This window comes from Budorcas taxicolor, chromosome 9 (assembly GCF_023091745.1).
Source record: "Budorcas taxicolor isolate Tak-1 chromosome 9, Takin1.1, whole genome shotgun sequence".
In the NCBI taxonomy this organism is placed as follows: Eukaryota; Metazoa; Chordata; class Mammalia; order Artiodactyla; family Bovidae; genus Budorcas; species Budorcas taxicolor.
The window spans coordinates 86100976-86119965 of NC_068918.1; the positions used below are offsets into that span (position 1 = coordinate 86100976).

General features: G+C 44.6%; 1 protein-coding gene across 1 annotated transcript in view; it reads left to right on the top strand.

Moving 5' to 3' along the window:
* TULP4 (TUB like protein 4) overlaps positions 1 to 18990 on the top strand; it is a 143681-nt gene that overhangs the window by 74225 nt on the left and 50466 nt on the right. The window contains exons 2-3 of the mRNA XM_052645691.1: positions 1886 to 2014; positions 12296 to 12457. Of these exons, the coding sequence (XP_052501651.1) occupies positions 1886 to 2014; positions 12296 to 12457 (291 nt within the window). The remainder of the gene's footprint in view (positions 1 to 1885; positions 2015 to 12295; positions 12458 to 18990) is intronic.

Sequence of the window (18990 nt, forward strand, 5' to 3'; positions counted from 1 at the left end):
ACCACTGGGTCTGAAAGAAGTTTATGAAGTTGGCTGCTTGGAAATTCTAGATTTTATGACACATTTGGTACGTTTAAAGACACTTAAGAATTGGATCAGTAATTTAAATATAGAATTTAAAAAATTAGAATAAGTTAAAAGTGGAAGTCTTGGTCTCTCAGTAGGGTCTGACTCTTTGTGGTCCAGGGGACTGTATAGCCCACCAGGCTGCTCTGTCCATGGGATTTCCCAGGCAAGACTACTGGAACAGTTTGCCATTTCCTTCTCCCGGGGTTCTTCTCGACCCAGGGATCAAATTGCGGGCAGATTCTTTACTGCTGAGCCACCAGGGAAGCCCCTTTAGAAACTAGACTTTAAGATAATGGGTCTGGATTTGTTGCTCCTCACCATCAACCTCCTGTCTGTCATATGTTCCCAGCTCTGCATGTGGAGCAGGATGTGACGTCTGTTCAGTGAACTGAACTCCACACGGACCAGGATTTCTTAACTCCTACCCTCGCAACCTAACAGTTGGTAATAGGCAGTCAGTCAGTATTATTGGCTGTTGTTAAAATGCCTTTGGGAGTTGAAAATAACCTACTTGCAATAGTTTTCAGCCACGGTTCAAAGCTATAGCCGAATGAGACTCATAATTTACACGGGGCTGTTTGGCATGCTCGCGGCATTCCTGCGCATCAGTGTTCAGAGGCGAGGGTGCCTCCACCCATCCCTCAGGTGGCCAGGGCTCTGGGGCGGAGGGAGCCTGGATCCGTGGGCACAGGAGGTGGGGGGCAGTGAGGGCAGCACCTGCAGAGCGGCAACCAGAGTGAGGCAGGCGGTCCTGGCGGAGGGACAGGGTCAGATGGGCCAGCAGCAGGCAGTGGGCAGTGCCTACATCCGTGGAGAGCTTGCATCCGCTTGGCATGGGGGCCACTGACCAGGTTAGATTGGCTGATGATGGCCAGGTCTCAGAAGATTGCAGCCTTTCCTCTCTTTATGCAGAGTTTTAAAAAAGAGCTGAATGAATGAAATCTCAGTCACCAGCACAGGCGGGTCAGGCCACACTCTGGAACCTGCCCCATAGTGACCCCAGGTGCTGGTTTTGTGTCTTCTTGCGACCACTTCATAGCCCCGTATCCTTGCAGGTTTTACTGGGCTCTGTGAGGGCCGATGCCACCAACCACCTAGCAGGGTCCACCTGTAGCTGAGGGAGTGATAGTTGAGAAAGATGAAAATGATTTGTCCAGATTCAGAATTTATCAAATTTAAAAATTAAGTTTTTACATGCATCAGTTTTGAAGTTAATTATTTTTTCATCTTTCCTCTGTGATAAATCACAAGCAACTTATTTCTACTGTGTATTTTTTTCCAAATTGGCGTGTTTAGATGCTGAACTATTTGGAAATAAGGTCGTCTTGGAAAAGACATAGAAAGTTTCACTTTGGGGAAAAAATGAGGTTAAATAGGCCCCACCCTTTCTTCTTTCTATGCTAAATAAAGAGCCCCCGATTCAGATACACAATGAATTTTGAGAAAATTGCTTTCCCACCACACGGGACCATCAGAGGAGTGATCTGGTGCTGCGGGAGGCAGTGGGGGTACAGGCAGGCCCTGGCTTGCTCTCTGTTTTCGTGGCGGTGGCCGTTTTTCGTGTTGGAGTTTATTATGGTTTGCTCAGATGCCTGCTGTTTGTCAAGAAGCCTTGACACGTGGGCCAGTCCCTGAGACACATCCATCCTTCCCTCTGCTGATCCGCCCCCCAGGCCTCTCCCCGCTCCTCCCATCCTCCTTGAGTCCTTTCTTTGACCGCACTTTCTGTTTAGTTCTGGGTCTGATAACTTCGTGAACAGCTTCCATGCCCATGGGCTCCTTCTCTGCAGTAAATGTCTTCCTCGTCATCTTCCAGGTCGTGCTGGTGAGGTGGAACGAGCCATACCAGAAGCTGGCCACGTGCGATGCGGACGGCGGGATATTCGTGTGGATCCAGTACGAGGGCCGGTGGTCCGTGGAGCTGGTCAATGACCGAGGGGCCCAGGTGAGCAGCGGGAGGTGCCTCGGGGCTGGGCAGAGGAGGGCGAGTGAAGCCAGGGCCTGCTCCTCGAGCTTCCTCTGGAGGGGGAAGGACGGCGCCTCCGTATCTTCCAGCGTGCAGCTGTTGTGAGAATCTCCACGTTCCGAGCAGTTGAAATCTGCAAAGTCATTTTGCACTATCAGTGTTGTGCTTCCCTGTTGACTTGGACTCTCTGCAGTGCTCCTGGCGTGGGCGTATCTGCACCCCTGCGAAGGTTTTTCCCCACGTTGTCGTCTTCCATGTGCTCTCGTGGGGGCACTCCACCCGCCGTTCTCAGCACCTGCTTCTCAGGCCGAGTTTCAGCCCTCGCTCTGTCGGGTTCCAGTTAGGGGGGCCACCAGTGGTCGGCAGTCAGCCCCTCCTTTCCAGTGCCAGTTTGTCTCCACTCAGTGGGGAACCACTGCTCCCGGGACACCCGCCGAGCTGTGCTGTTTTAAACTCCTCGGTGGGTTCCAGTGGCTGATGGCGCCAACCTGGCTCTCTCTCCCCGGGGGCACGGCTGCACGGAGCGCCCGTCTCGGGTGCATAATGACTCGGGTCCCACCTGAGGATTTGCAAGGCCGGAGTCCTCGCGGGACCTTATTGACGAGGGGTTTCTTAGACTGTTTGACTCTGTAGGGATAGATAGTCTTCACAACTGCCTTTCTGTATGTTTAGAAGGAAACGAATTCTTACTGTCTCTCCTCCCAGCTGTTGCTTAAATAAGCTCCGAGCTCACCAACTTTGAGAGATGCAGACCGGTGAAGTGACAGAAAATTGCAGGGAATGAACCTGTTATCAGCAGTTACTGTTAGGCTGAGGAACTTCGTAGATACCATCACAGGAGGCAAACCTACCTCCCAGTAAAAACAGAGTGTTCTATTTTTGTGAGTTTATTTATTTGTTAAGGTCAATGTACTAATTTTGACGGGCTCTAAGAAGGCCTTATCAGTTTCCTATATCCCCCTGTGAGAGAAAGAAGGAAGAGATGGCAACCACCCTATGCCTGCTCACTCACCTGAAATAGAGCCACAGATGTGGAGACCTCCACGCCCTGAGGAGTTCACGCCACCTGGAAGGTGGGCCTTGTGGCCACAAGTGTGGGCGCTGGAGTCAGCCTCTCAGTCGTGACTCCTTGTAGGAGACACTTCACTTCTGTACCTCAGTTTGCTCTTCTGTACACTTGGGACTGTGTCTGCCTCCAGGGATAACTAGGAGGACTGTGCTCAGTTGCTCAGCCATGTCCAACTCTTTGCGACCCCAGGACTGTAGTCTCCTGCACTGCAGGTGGCTTCTTTACCAACTGAGCTGCCAGGGAAGCCCAGAATGCTGGAGTGGGCAGCCTGTCCCTTCTCCAGGGGATCTTCCCAACCCAGGAATTGAGCCGGGGTCTCCTGCACTGCAGGCAGCTTCTCTACCAACTGAGCTACCAGGGAAGCCCAAGAGTACTGAAGTGGGCAGCCTGTCCCTTCTCCAGGGGATCTTCCCGACCCAGGAATCGAACCCAGGTCTCCTGCATTATAGGCGGCTTCTTTACCGACTGAGCTACCAGGGACACCCTACTCGGAGGATTACGTAGGATTAAATACAGAAAATGCTATGACACCATCTGGACATGGTGGTTGACCCCATGAGTTGTGATTGTGCCTGAAACACTGTGAGGTGCTGACACCCAAAGACCTCAACCCCAGGGCGTACCTGCCCTTAAACAGTCACCAGGAGGTCATCACCAGAGACCAGCCTCAGGCCTTGAGGCAGCAACTGTTCATGGCTTTCTGTCCAGTGCAGATTTCCCTGAACTTGCCCATGAAGGTCTCTAGAGTGCTGTTGTTCTCCCGCCCATTGAAGTGTCAACTCTCTCCCTAGAGGGGCCCAGTGATCGGGTGAGGCCTATCTTCAGACCTTGGCTGACATGAGGTCTTCCAACCACTACTTGGAGAAGGGCAGCAAGGGGGACCCCGGGGTACCACTCGGTACTGGCCTTCCCTCAGTCTCCGCAGGAACCCTACTGGGCAGATGTTACTCTGAGTTAACGGAGGAAAGGACTTGGGCCACGGAGGCCGAGTAACTCACCCAGGAAAGTTTTTGAACCCAGGGTTGACTCCAAACCTCTGTCTTGTTCCCAGACGATAAACTGTTTTCTCTTTAGCAGAAATGCATGTGTTCATGGTATGTCCATAGAGCTCGGGCTTCACCACCATCAGCCCCAGGGTGCTGCCGAACTGTGTCCTAGTGACGAGGAGTGAGGCCTCTGCCTTCCCTGGTGGTAGCTGTGTGGTCTCTGCCCCCACGTCGTCCCTCGGCTTTTCTTTCCATTGAGAGTTCGCTACAGAAAATTGTTTTAGAAATGAGAGGATGACTTCAGAGCTGGAGGTGAATGGGCTTCCGTGGACCAGAGAACATCTAGAAGCACCTAGAATCTCACAAAAGCCTGTACCCTTCAGGTTGATCCAAAGTAACCACTGTATCTTGTGATCTGATCCAGATTTTTATATAGTTTTGCTCTTGGGCCTTCTGATTCTGCAAACCTCAGAACCCACTGAGCAAGTATGGTTAAGCGCTTGCATTTTGGGGAGTTTCGGTTGCTTTTAATTCTGTCGCGGCCACGTCTTGTCTGAGAAGTGTCACGCTCCGATGACGATGACTCACTGGTGGAGGGAGCGGAGGGGCTGTGTGCTGGCAGCAGTGTCTGGGGGGGAGGAGGCGCGTCCTTGAAGTCTGCCCAGAGAGCCGTGAGACTCTGGAGAAGAAATGACAGGTGATCTTTGTTATATAGCGTGCCTTTCATTGTCACGAAGTAACCAAACATTTGGCAAAAGCCAAGTGAAGCTTTATCACTCCTTTTTTCAGGAAATGATTGTGAGTCCTTTATTTCAGAAATGAGTCTGGAGGCGTGCCTGCATTATGTTATAGTATTAGTCACAGGCCGGCTGTGCCAGGCACAGGTCTCGGGCCGACTGAGGAAAGGCTGCCTTGGGCAGGGGCCGTCAGGCTGCTCGCTCTCATCAGGGCAGGAATGCGGGCCACCTCTGCATCAGAAAGACTGACAAAGACGGGCTTTCTGCTTGTTTCCATTATAGCACGGGGGACTCCTTTCCTCTGGTTTTGTTTTCCCAGTTTTGGTATAGTCTTATCACTCTGTGCTGACCTAATTTAATACTCTCAATTAGTTTCTGTAAACATCCTATATTACCAATTTTTTGTGATTGTAAGATTGCTGGTATCTCAGAGAAGCGACTTATCACTGGCTGTACGTTTTAGCCTCTAGTAAGAAGCTGCTCCTTTTATACAAAGATAAATGAGTTAAACCGCATGTAAATAAGTAGCGTTATCATTGCAAAATGAAAGGACTTCTAAATTTTATTGCAGAATTAATGTGTTGTCTGTCAAAAATCTTTTTGGTCCTTAAGAAAAACTAAATAATTTAATTGGTTGGAACATAAGGACAGAGAAACCAAAATTCCGAGTTTTCCTAAGCAAACAGCATTTTTTCAGTAACTTCAGATGAGCGGTCAAGAAGTCATCTCACACAGTTATGCCATGGCCGTGATGGAAACATGCTGGTCACTGACAACCTATAGCCCCGTCTGGGAAAACAGCAAAAAGCTCATGTCCTATTTTGTGTTTGTTCATTTATTTTATTATTATCTGCAATGTGATAAATCCAGTAGTGCTACAAATTTTAAAGGAGGTGAACATTTCCAAGTATAAGCAACAGGGAAATTCATAGATACCAACTTCTTTTTAGGTTAGAAAAGATATAAAAGGTAATACAGACTGCTGCCCTGGTAGCTCAGATGGTAAAGAATCTGCCTGCAGTGCAGGAGACACGGGTTTGATCTCTGGGTCGGGAAGATCCCCTGGAGAAGGGAATGGCAACCCACTCCAGTCCTCTTGCCTGGAGAATCCCATGGACAGAGAAGCCTGGTAGCCTACAGTCCATGGGGTCACAAAGAGTCAGACACAGTTGAGCGACTAACACACACAAACAGAAAAAGTAAATTCCGGTGATAGAAACAGGATCAAAATACCACTAATTAGAATAAATGTAAATGTACCGACTTCACCAATCAAGGTGATTCTTGACTGATTGCATTTCTAAAACATAGCCATGTGTTTATTAAGAGTCACACCTGAAACTTGACGTGTACAGGTTTAAAAGGATGAAAAAATATTGAGCATATATCCAGAAAAAAAAGCTGGGGTAGCAAATATTACTTTCAGATAAGATAGACTTAAAGATAGAAAGTAATGTTTAGTTTGTAGAGTGCTACCACATAATGATAAAAGGTGTAGTTTACTAAGATGATATTTTAAATATATATGTACTTATTAATAATAATATCAAAATACATGAAGGAAATTGATAGAACTGAACGTAAAGATTGATAAATTCGTTGATATACTGAGAGGTTGCAACAACAAAAGGAATCAGCAAAGGTTTAGAAGATCTGAGCAACATAGTTAACGAGCTTGACCTAATGGACATTTGTAGTTTCTGAATTCACCAATTAGAGAACCAAGGATCATTTGAATGTTTACAAAAATTGATCATGTTCTAAGGTTTCACAGATTTTTTCTTTGAAGGGGCAGATAGTACATATTTTAAGCTTTGTGGACTAGGAATCACACTTTAGGATATTGTGTAAGTACTGTATAACAAGAAAGGAAACTAGAAAAGTTTCTGTTGATAAAATTAAAAGCTTGTTTATGGATGCTAAAATTTGAATTTTATATAATTTTGCATCTAACAAAATATTCTTCTCTTAATTTTTTTCCCTGACCCTTTAAAGCTATAGTTTTTGTACTGTTCAAAAATAGGTGGCATGGCAGATTTGGCCTGCTGGACATAGTTTGCCACCCTGGATTTTAGGATGTTAATAAAACAAAAACAGATTTTGATTGGTAGGTGTCATGATTACGGACCATAATTTCTGAATGGGTTAGAAGTTAATAACAAAAACATAAATTTAAGAAATTGCTGGGAATTCCTTGGTGGTCCAGTGGTTAGAACTCAGTGCTTTCACTGCCTGGGCCCAGGTTCAATCCCCCAAAATTTGTTCTTTGGAAACAAATCAATGAAACTGATAAATTGCTGGCAAGACATGAGTAAGAGAAGAAAGATAAAACCTAAAATAATTTCATGAATGAAAAGTTGAACATAACTATAGATAAGGTAAAGATTACAAGATAATCAAAGGTAAATAAAAGATGCGTAGGTAATTCAGTAAGGGGAAGAAAAGTCTTTTTTAAGTTGAAGTATGATAGCATACAACATTATGTTGATTTCAGGTGTACAACATAATGATTCAGTATTTGTATCTATTGGGAAATGATCACCACAGTAAGTATAGTTGACATACTAGGAATAGTCTTTTTGACAAATGGTGCAGAAAAACTGAATATCTGTACTGAAATTTTAAAAAGTAGAACCTTGATTCTTACCATATACCCTGGGCAGAAATTAACTTCTAAATGAAACATAGACATAAATGTAAAAGCATACACTTCTGGAATACCAGACCACTTTACCTATCTCCTGAGAAATCTGTATGCATATCAGGAAGCAACAATTAGAACCAAACTTCAGACAAATGACCGGTTTAGAATTGGGAAAGGAGTAAGATAAGGCTGTATATTGTCACCCTTAACTTCTGTGCAGAGTACATAATGTGAAATGCTGGGCTGGATGAATCTCAAACTAGAATCAAGATTGCCAGGAGAAGTATCAGCAGCCTCAGGTATGCAAATGATACCACCCTAATGACAGAGAGTGAAGAGAAACTAAAGAGCCTCTTGATGAGCATGAAAGAGGAGAGTGAAAAAGCTGGCTTAAAGCTCAACATTGACAAAACTAAGATCTTGGAATCCAGTCCATCACTTCATGGCAAATAAAAGGGGAATTGGTAGAAGCAGTGACATTTTATTTTCTTGAGCTCCAAAGTCACTGTGGACAGTGACTACAGCCATGAAATTACAATTCACTTTCTCCTTGGGAGGAAAGCTATGACAAACCTAGACAGCATATTAAAAAGCAGAGACATCCGTTTGCTGACAAAGGTCCGTATAGTCTAAGCTGTGGTTTTTCCAGTAGTCATGGACATGAGAGTTGGACCATAAAGAAGCCTGAGCACTGCAGAATGATGCTCGAACTGTGGTGCTGGAGAAGACTCTTAAGTGTCCCTTGGACAGCAAGGAGATCAAACCAGCCAATCCTAAAGGAAATAAACCCTGAACATTCATTGGAAGGACTGATGCTGAAGCTGTAGCTGAAGCTCCAGTACTTTGGCCACCTGATGTGAAGAGCTGACTCCTTTGAAAAGACTCTGATGCTGGGAAAGATTGAAGGCATAAGGAAAAGAGGATGGCAGAGAATGAAATTGTAGATAGCATCACTGACTCAATGGACATGAATTTGAGCAAACTCCGGAAGATGAAGGACAGAGGAGCCTGACATGCTTCAGTCCTTGAGGTTGCAGAGAGTCAGACAACTTACCGACTAAATAACACTTCTGGAAAGCTTGGGTTTGCAGTGTCGGGTTACGTAAAGGTTTCTTGGATTGGATACAAAAAACCTGAAACATAAGAGAGAAAACTTGACATTGGACTTCATCAAAATTTAAAACTTTTACTTTTTGAAAGAGATTGTTAAGAAAATGAAAAGGCGAGGTACAGAATGGGAGAAATTACTTGAGGCACATATTTTGATAGAGGATTGTATCTAGAATTTTTACATCAAAGTAAGGTAAAAGACTCATGTATATGTGTGTGAATGTATGTATGTGTGTGTATTTACATATGTATGTATGTATTTATAATGAATAGGTAAACATGAATGGATATACAAATATATATGGCAAGGAATGTGAACAGGTAGGTTCCAAAAGATGATGTGCAAATAATCAAGAAGCACATGAAATGGCGCTCAGCATGTTAGTCATTCGGGAATTAAATTAAAATTAAAAACAGTGTCCTACCACTACACACCTAGAATAGCTAAAATAAAAGACTGGCAACATCAAGTGTTGGTGAGATGTGGACCTACTCGTGCACACTGCTAATGGGAGTGTAAAATGGTTTATCCACTTTGGGAAAGTTTGGTAATTTCTTATGCATTTAAACATACACTTATATTTGACCCAACACTTAATTCCGTTCCTAGGTATTTACTCAAGAAAAAATGAAACCATATGTCTTGCACATGAATCTTCACAGCAGTTTTGTAATAACCAAATGCTGGAAACAACCCAAATACCCAGCAATTTGGAGAAATGAATAAGTTGTGGCACATTTATGCAATAGAATATTGCTATCTATAAAAAGGAATGAAATACTGGTGCACACAAGAGTTCAGAATACTCTGAGAGTTATTACTCTCAGTAAAACCAGTCATCAACAAACGTGAGCATACTGTGTGCTTCTGTTCATGCAAAATTCCTAGAATAAACAGCTAGTGACAGAAATTAGATCATTAGTTGTCTCAGACCAAGGGTGAGGGTAGGGAATTGACTGCCAAAGGGAACTTTATTACATATAAATTATAGCTCACTAAAGTTGGTATTTAAAAGAATAGTGAGTACTATCAACAACTACTTGCCAAGAGTTTTGAAAACTTACATGAAATAGACAAATTCCTGAAAACATTTTGTAATAGAATTGACTGAAGAAGAAATAAAAAGCTTGAAAGCTTGACTGGTGCTAACACTATTAAAGAGTGAAGCAATGGTTAAAAATCTTCCCATAAAAAAGTGCAGAGCCATGCCGGGGTCCAGCCCCGGTGGATCCAGGGTGATTCGAAGGTGGGGGGACGGAGTCGGCGTCTTTGGAAAAATACATATTTAATCACAGATATAGAGAGATTAGAAATGGATAGTGTAGTAGGAAGATTAGTGGAGAAAAAGAGGCTGAATAACTTGGATTACGTGGAATAGCATCCATGCTCCAGATGGGAATTCAGCCAGAAAAACGGGAGCAAGAAAGAAGCGACATGGGGGAATCAGTCTTTCCGGAAACTGATCCATTTTCTTTATTTTTAGGTTTGCTTATATACCTTTTGTTACACATAGGGACGAATACAGAGTCACGCGGGGGTCAGCAGTCCTGACCTTTATCAAAATCAGGTGCTTCACATAAAAAGTTCTTAGGGATTTTACGATCCTTTCTTTCTGATAACCAAAAACCTTATTTCTTCCAAAGGTGTTTTTTCTTAAACCAGGCACCACCCTCCAAGTAAAGTTACATTCCTATAGGGTGAGGGTGTAGTGAGTTACAATCAAGAAAGGAATTTATTTAACCCAAGGTTAACATGATTAGTCTTAAAGGTTAATACTTATTTCTCCTCTATGCTTAAAGGTTAATACTTATTTCTTCCTGTATGCTAGTTATATTCATTATAAGGGTAGGGAACATGGAGATTTAGCAGCAAACATCAGCCCAACAAACGAAAATCCTTTCACCAGTGTTCCCCTTAAGATCTGTTTGGTCTCAAGATAGTGATAAAGTTACATTTTTACATAACAAGGACACAGTGATTTATAACAAAGCACAGTGATCTATTACAAAAGAGAAAATCCATTAACTCAAAAAGTCTAGTATTGCTAACATCAAACTACTATATTTCCTTTGCTATATTCCAAATACATTGATTAATATATTCCCAGGTGCCTAAGGATATGGAGGCCTGGCGGCAATCATTGACTCAACAAGAAGAAAAAGCCCGATGCTAATTAAGACTCTCAAAATACTCCAAAACTCTCTGTGCTGTTTATGGTTGAGAGGTAGTAAACAATCATGTGCTTTGTAGTGTCAGGAATATGGATAATCCTGTCACACAAGCTAGTCTGTCAGCAGAGAGGTTTGACCTGAGACATCCTTGTCCCACCCAGAGCAGGGAATTAGCAGCAATTATTGACACAACAAATGAAGAACCCTTCACCAATATAATTCCTAACCAACCCACTATACTAATAATTTCTAATTTCCCAAAAGAATTTGCCTTTAGTAAGTCTAAAACATCTCGTGCCTCTCAGATTGGGAGGCTGTAAACAATCACATGTGGCGGAACGAACCTATACAGGCGGGCTAGATAACCTTCAGAGCAGTCCGTAAGCTGAAACACTCTTGTCATGCCCAGGAATTTTTATTGCCTTGGAGCTGCACGTTTACTCCTTCTCCGAGAGAAATGGTTATGGGGGAGAGCCCCCTGTAAAGTCAGAGGTGTAGGTGAGAGCATAAAACAGACTCTGGTTTTGGGGTAGATGCTCGGGAACAGGGGGTTTCCTGAGGCTTGATCACGCCTTTGCGTATGCCAAGCCTCCTTCCTCATGACCTTTGCCATGGGCGGAGTTCCTCACGCTGGCCCCCGGCAGAGCCATATGGTTTCACAGGCATGTTCCACCAGCCTTTGAGGCAATAGGTCAGGTCGGTATATACAAATTCTTCCCAGCCATGGCAAAAAAGGGACTACCGTCCAACTCATACTGAGAGGTCAGCATAACCCTAATAAGTTCAAACAAAGACATTAAAAAAAATCATGAGTTTGACTCACTCCTGTATGTACGTGTAGATATAGAAATTCCAAACACATAAGCAAATCAACTTCAACTTCAAAGGGTAATACTTTACCTCCAGGTTGGGCTTTTTGTAGCTATGCAAGGATGGCATAAAACTGAGAAGTAATTTACTGCAGTAATAGATTAAAAGAGAAAGAAACGTGTGGTCATTTGAATAAATGCATTTGATAGAACTCAACACACAAGTATAAGTAATGTTTTCCAGTTAGATTATTTCTCATTTTGATTGTGGGAATGTTGTTAGCAAGACTGAGAAACATGATCAGAAACTGAAAGCTTTGCTTTCTTGGTAAGTGACCAAGAGACACTGATGGAGAATCTGTTAGTATAAGGGGGAGGCCGTAGACCAAACAGTGTTTAAAAGCAAGGTTGCTGGGACACAGTCCTGGGACAGTCTTGGCTCTGCCACTGGCCACTCTGTAAGACCAGGGAGGATAATACCTCCCTGTGGGAGGTATTATCATGGGCTTGATGAAGTAACGTGTGTGTGAAGCCTTTAGCATGCACTGGCGTATGCTTTCCGAACAGTGTCTTTTATATATTACTGTTAAAATACATACAATATGGTATAGTGTCTGTTTAAGGCCATCTTGATTTTAGCCAAAGGCTCAGGTAATGACTACAAATAGTCTTTGTTGAAAGTGCTTTCCCTTTCAGATTACAAGCTGACTCCTTTTGTCTGTGTGTCCCAAAGGTGAGCGATTTCACATGGAGCCACGATGGGACGCAAGCACTTATTTCATATCGAGATGGGTTTGTCCTGGTTGGTTCTGTCAGTGGACAAAGACACTGGTCGTCTGAGATCAACTTGGAAAGTCAAATCACCTGTGGCATATGGACGCCTGATGACCAGCAGGTAACACCTCTTGCCCGTGATGTGTCATGTTCAAACCGCATGAGCTGAGGGGGAAAGGCATTAAGTATTAACACAGGGAGAAGGTGGGGAAGAGCCAACTCAAAAGGCTCGTAAAGAGTCACAAAGGAAAAGAGCACTGAGCTTGCCCAAGTAACAACGGACACAAAAATTTTGTGTGAACCGTAGATTGAGGAAATAATATGCCCCGTCAGTATTGTAAACAGGGCTAATAATTATACAAAATACTCATATAAATGTATTTTAAAGTCTACCGAAAGAGCCAATTAATGAATAGATAATGGGCATAAATTATTCACAAAGGAGGTTCAGCTTGTCAGTAATCATGGTGTTCCCACCATGTATGTATTCTGGGGGAAAAAAGCAAAATTATACAATGAGAGTATATTTTCACTTATTAACAGAAAAAGTGATATAGATGATTATACTGATCATTCATAAGAGCTTAATCAAATATTCTCATTCATTGCTGGTAATAATATGCATTAGATCTTTGAGGAAGCAAAAATTTAATACAATTTTTAAGTGAGTCTTGAAAATTATCATCTGTTTTGATCTAGTAATATGCTTTAGGAATTTAAAACAAAATGGGAAGAAAATAAAAGTTGTAGTCATTAAAGCATTTATAATAGTAAAAGTTTGGCAGCAGTCTGCTAGTATAAAAATGGTTAAGTAAACCATGGTACAACCACTTAAAGGATCATATTGGAGTTCAGTAAGTTAGAGATTGTGGTTATAAAGATGATGTATAATCTAAAAGGGCTCTTGTGATATGGTGTTAAGAAAAAAGCCAGGATATGAAATGGTATGTGTGGTGTGAGTGCCACATCATAAAACAACCAAAGGAAACTACCCATCTTGTAAAAAGAACTGGAAGGAAATTAATTAGAATGTCACAAGGAGGTGGTTACTTTATGCTGATAAGCCTCTGGGGTCATTTTTAAAACCTGATTTCAAATTTTCCTTTAATGTGCCTATTTTATATTCATGATAAAACAATATATAATCTAATAAAATTATCTATTAATTATTTACTTATTTTTTTAAGTAAAACCTTTGTAAATATAAAACTTGTGTTTTCCAAGTAGAGCAGAATCCATTAAATGTGAGGACATTTCACACTCAAGATTTCAGTTTAATTTTGGTAAAGTATAATATGAAACCATAAATTTGGGGGGAACTTTTTTCAATGAATTGCTTGCCTATAGTCACTGTGTATTTCATAGTTACAGTTTTTTCAAGTAAAAATGTTGAGTATTTTTTCCTCTTGTCAAAATTTGTGAGAATTACAAAAGGTAGTCTGTTCTGAACTTCTGAGTCTCTTCCCTCACCCTCCCCTAGAGGCATCTGATTACCCAGTAGCATGTGTGTTTCCGCGTGAAGTGCTGGGTTTATTTACTGCATCAGTTTATTTCTGTAGGTTTCTACTGTCCCTGCTGTCTGCTCAGAGGCTGCGTCCGCGGCCCAGTGAGTGATCTCGCACGCAGGCACTTAACCTGTCCCTGCTTCAGTTTCCTCCTCTGTGACGAGGGGTGTGAATTATTTCCTGCCTCATTCCCAGGGCTTTTGTAATGACCAGTTGAGGGAACACACGTGCAGGCACTTCAGACTATGTCAGAGGAAGTCTCGGCTTCACATTCTTCTCCCGCCTAGAGTGATGGAACCGTAAGGCTCCTGTCTCAGTCCCCCATGAGCTGTGCCAACCATATGACCCCAGCAGACTGCGCACCTGGAGTGTGACAGGCATGGGGCCTGGAGATGTGGGGGACACGGTGGGTGAGATGCCCGTGGTTGCTGAGGTAGCGGACAGCGTGGGCGGGATGGCTTGGAGATGGGCTGCAGCTTCGAAGCCCGGCTGAGGCCATGGACTTGGTTCCCTCGGCCGGTCGGCAGGACCTCAGGGCAGCTTTGTGGGTGGTTGGGCTCCTGGTCCACACCTCAGTCTAGATGACTGTTTTTGTGGGTCTGTATTTAGGGCTAATGGATGAAGTTTCATTTGAGCAAAATGCTCCATTGCCTTTCAAAAAATATTGCCGACCTTGGAAGAATTCAACACAGAGAAGAGATGAATGGATGCTCTGTGGGTCATGTTTGAACTGAAACATTCCTCCTTCTGTCTCGGTCATTCTTTCATATCTCTTGCTTGGTTTCAAAATTATTCATGGAAAAAGAGTATGAAGACAGTGTAGTGTTTGTAATGTAGTTAATAACCTTCTGTCTTTGATGTAAACAGCCTCCAGGATGCCCCCTCCCGCCACATCTTTCTTTTTTATGTTTTTATCGCAGTATAATTGCTTTGCAATGTTGGTTTCTGCTGGACAACAGTATGAATCAACCACAAGTATACATATATCCCCTCCCTGTTGAGCCTCCCTCCACCCCCATCCCACCCCTCTGTGTCATCACAGAGCACCGCGCTGAGCCCCCTGTGCTGTGTACAGCAGCTTCCCACTAGCTATCTGTTTTACACATGGTCGTATATATATGTCATTGTTACTCTCTCATCTTGAGACAGTTCTGATTGTGATGGGATTCTAGGCTGCTTCCTGTTAACTCTTTAAAATACAAGCAGTACTGTTTTACAAACAAGTGATTCTGAGATCTAGCTATTTTCCTACTTGTCATGTATATGTATATATTTTTTTCAGTTTTGTGGGGGAGTGGTCTGGGTCGGTGGACACTGTGGCTCTTCAGACATAAATGTTTACAGATAGGCAGCCAACTCGCATTGAGCCTTGGCCGGGTGTTGCTCACTGTCGGAGCCTTCAGCTGGCTCTGGAGAACTTCAGGTGTGTGTCCATTAGGAAAGGTAGGCATGTCTCGGGGTGAACGCTGCTGTCCTCAGAGGACACCGAGGATCTGTGCCCACAAGAGCAGGACGGAGGAAAGAGCCTCAGACTTGGAGCTGACACATTTAGGTTAAATGAAGAAAGAATTTTGTGGTCACAGTTCTGAGCAGAAAAGCACCAGAAGAAAACTCTCCCTAGTTTCCGCTGTTCCCAGGAGAACTGCAAGAAAGCAGCTTGCAGAACCAGTCCTCTGGGGCAGGGACCAGGGTTCTGCAGAGAACTTCTCAGGCTGGTGGCCTTGTCCCGTTCTTGTCCCAGTTGCCCCTTCTCTGTCACAGCTCCCTCGAGGGGTATGTGATGGTGTGGGTGCGCCAACTGTGTTTGGCTTCTTTTAAGGGACCTCAGGTGTCAAAGCCATGTGCTGGTGAGGCGAGTTAGCAGCATGTGTTTCCACAGTCAGTGCAGCCCCTGATCAAACAGGGCTTGTTCCGTCCCGGCGTTTGTGGCTTCCCTCCCTGAGCCAGTTGCCCTTCCCACTGGACCCAGTCCTGGCCTGCTGGCCTATCCTGCCGGCTCCCCCTGATTTCTTCTCAAACTGCCTGCCCCCGGGCACTGGGGTCTTGGAACATCTTCTCCCCAGGCTCCTCTGTTGGCTGAAGGTCGTCTCCCAGCAGCCCCCTGGGCTCCTGCACTCCTCCCCTCTTGCTGGGCTTCAGCCTCAGCCTCCCCGCTTCTCTCCTGTCCTCGGGGTAATTTCTTCTGCTGCCTCTTGTGCACCTCTAGCTTCCCAGCTCTGTGCTGTGCTCCCGTCTCCCTCTCGTCCTTTGCACCAAGCCCAGGCTGCCCACAGACCACCCTCCCGCCGCCGGAATCCTACGTGGTCCGTGCTCCGCGTCAGTGTGCACGCCGCCCTGCGCCTCTGTTGCTGATCCTCTCCACAACCAGGTGGAACTTGTGCTCAACTTTCCTTCTTCCTTTGTCTGCACCCTCTGCTTAGTCACTTAACCCTATTGAGTCCACCTCCTGAATACTTTATTGCCAGGAATTATTTACTTATATTGAAAAGTTACAGGTGATTATTCTCAGGCTGACATCAGGGAAGATAGTTAAGGCTCCACGTGCCTAAATTCTGGAGTAGGGCTGGTGGATTTGGGGGCTCCCAAGTTCTTCCCAACTCTCCTTGACTATAACTTCGTCCCTGGGCTGCTGTCTTCTGTTGTGTCCAGTGGCTGCTTCTGCCAGCCGGGCTGCCTTTTTCTTGGTTCATGTCCCGTGAGGGAATGAGTGGCTGTTCTGTTCTTTGAAGTTACTCGAAGGTTCCCATTGGCCGCAGCAGTGGCTTGCACACCGTGTGTGTTCCTCCCGGAGTTGGGTGTGGCTGCCTTCCTTGGGCAGGGGAAGGCGGGGGCTCAGGGGGATGGAGACGGAGAACACCCGGCGGAGCCCAGGGCAGCCCCATCCCCGTGAGTTTAGAGGTGATGTCATGTGACTCTGGCTCCTCTCTAGCTTCCTTTCCTGTTTGTTTTTACTAACTTTTATTAAAGAGCTATAGTTCTTAAAAGTCAAGTAGTAGTGCTAGGTTTATAATGAATATTTTTTAAAAATACAAGCCACCTTTCAATTCCAGGTGCCGTCCCTCCCGCTCCCAGGTTCCTGCTCCCGTGGCCACTGCTTTTGCTTGTTTCCCTCCGGATTTCTGATTGGTGGGCTTATTTGCCAGATCTTGATGTTTTTTGGACTCGGGTGTTCTCCACTGACTTCCTACCTGGGAGATGAGGACCTGGCTCTCCCCCTGTTCCATGGCCGCCCACACCCCCAAGCCCATCCCGTCCGCCCAGCGTGTTCAGTTTTCCTGCTGAGGGCACGCATGACTCACTCACAGGGCCAGGGTAGCATTGCCATGCTCATGCAGTCGGTTGCTTTTTCCAGAATTAGTAAAGTTGCCTGACTTACTTGCTTGGTTGTCAGTGTACCAATCACGAATTAATCCTTCCACTCTCCAAACACTTGAAAGCCTCCTCTGAAGTGTTTCACTACCCCAAGCGGTGCATCCGACTTACTTGTTTCCTGGGTCCTCAGCCTGGACCGGTTGCTCTCGGCCTGCGGCACACCTGGAGCCTGAGCCCCTTCCCTCATCTCCTGTTTATCTGGGACCAGCACCTGTATTTCTGTGGTTTGTCCCTTCATTTTGGTGAAACACGTCTTCAGAGTGTTGTGAATTTCAAGATGTGCTTTTTCTGTCTCACCAGTTTGGCTGGAAATGGTGGTCACTTTCCAACTCATCCTTTGCCTCCAAGGACTTGTCATAGCTCTGTGATATTTTCTTTTCACTTTCAGGAAATCTTATTATTCAGATGTCCTTTTAGATTGATGGTTTGATTTTAATTCTTTTCTCTCCCAGTTTCTTTTCTTTGCCTAATGTAATTTTCTAGGTGATGTGCTGAGCTATATCCTCCAAGTTTTCTTTGACTTTGAAAAATTAATGCTATCACATTTTTCACTTTTTGGAGCTCTGATTTTGTTTTCTGATTAGATTATGATCTGTTCTTTTTAATATATATGTATCTAATTTAATTCTTATTTCATGGAGGACAAAACAATGTGAGGATGTTGAGTTTTTGAAGTATTCTTCTGCATTCTTCATTGTCTTTCTTTTCCAGGTTCTTTCTGGTTTGGTTTTGGCTTCTCTTTTTCATATTAGATGCTTTTCTCAAATGTGTGGTGATCCTTGGTTGTCCACTCATATTTGTGATGTGGATACTGGAAAGTAAAGCTTGGGGGGTGGGGTAGTGAGGGGACCTGTCCTTCTGCTTGGAAGACCCATCTGGACTTCAGAGTCTTGTACTATCTGCTCTGCCATGGCAGTGTTGGAGGTTGGCTGCCTGTGGGCCTTACCTGGTAGCTGAACTGGGCTCACTTTTATCATTGAGTTGCTGGGTTTTTCGGCATAGACCCTTGAGCTGTGTCTGCACCTTCTGTTCCACCCCTTCTGAAAGTAAGATGCGCACTCGTCTGCCTGGGAGGGGAGGAGATGCGGTCGGCTAGCCGTTCCTTTTCAAGACATCAGCCAGTCCACTTTGGGAAGGTGAGGTGGAATCCACTTTCTCCTGTGCTTTCCACTGCAGGTTTGGGGTTCAGCTGGCTCTGGCTTGTTCTGTCGCTTACCATGCACCTGTCTGCTGTCCACTCTCTTAAGCATTGACTTCTCTGTCTGCTGACTTACTCTCTCCAGTCCTCTGTGAGAGTTTCACACTCATTACACACAACTGAGTGGGTTTTGGGGAAGGTGCATAGTTATTAATAGTCCATAATATCAAGAGTCCATATTAGTAGTCCATCTGCAAGCCCTCATGCATTTCCAGGCTTCTCTCTGCCCAGCTCCCTCCTTCACACTCACCCTAGTGGACTAGTTTCCTGAGCTCACATTGCTTTTGTTTTTTTTTCTTTTTTTTCACATTGCTTTTCTACTTTCACACAAGCTCTTCCTTCTGCCCTTGCCCCTCTTCTCTCCAGTCAGCTCCCCCTGCCTCGGCACCTAGGGATGGTCCAGCCCTGGCCTCGCCTGAGGACTCTCTGTGTCTCCTCCCATCCTCGGGTACCACGCAGACGTGAGAGGAATTCTTGGTTTACCCCACAGAGCCTGCCTTGGGGGGACCCAGCATTCATTTTTCATAACTCTTTTACACAAAGTCTAATTTTTTGTTTTTTTTCAAATCTATTGACACT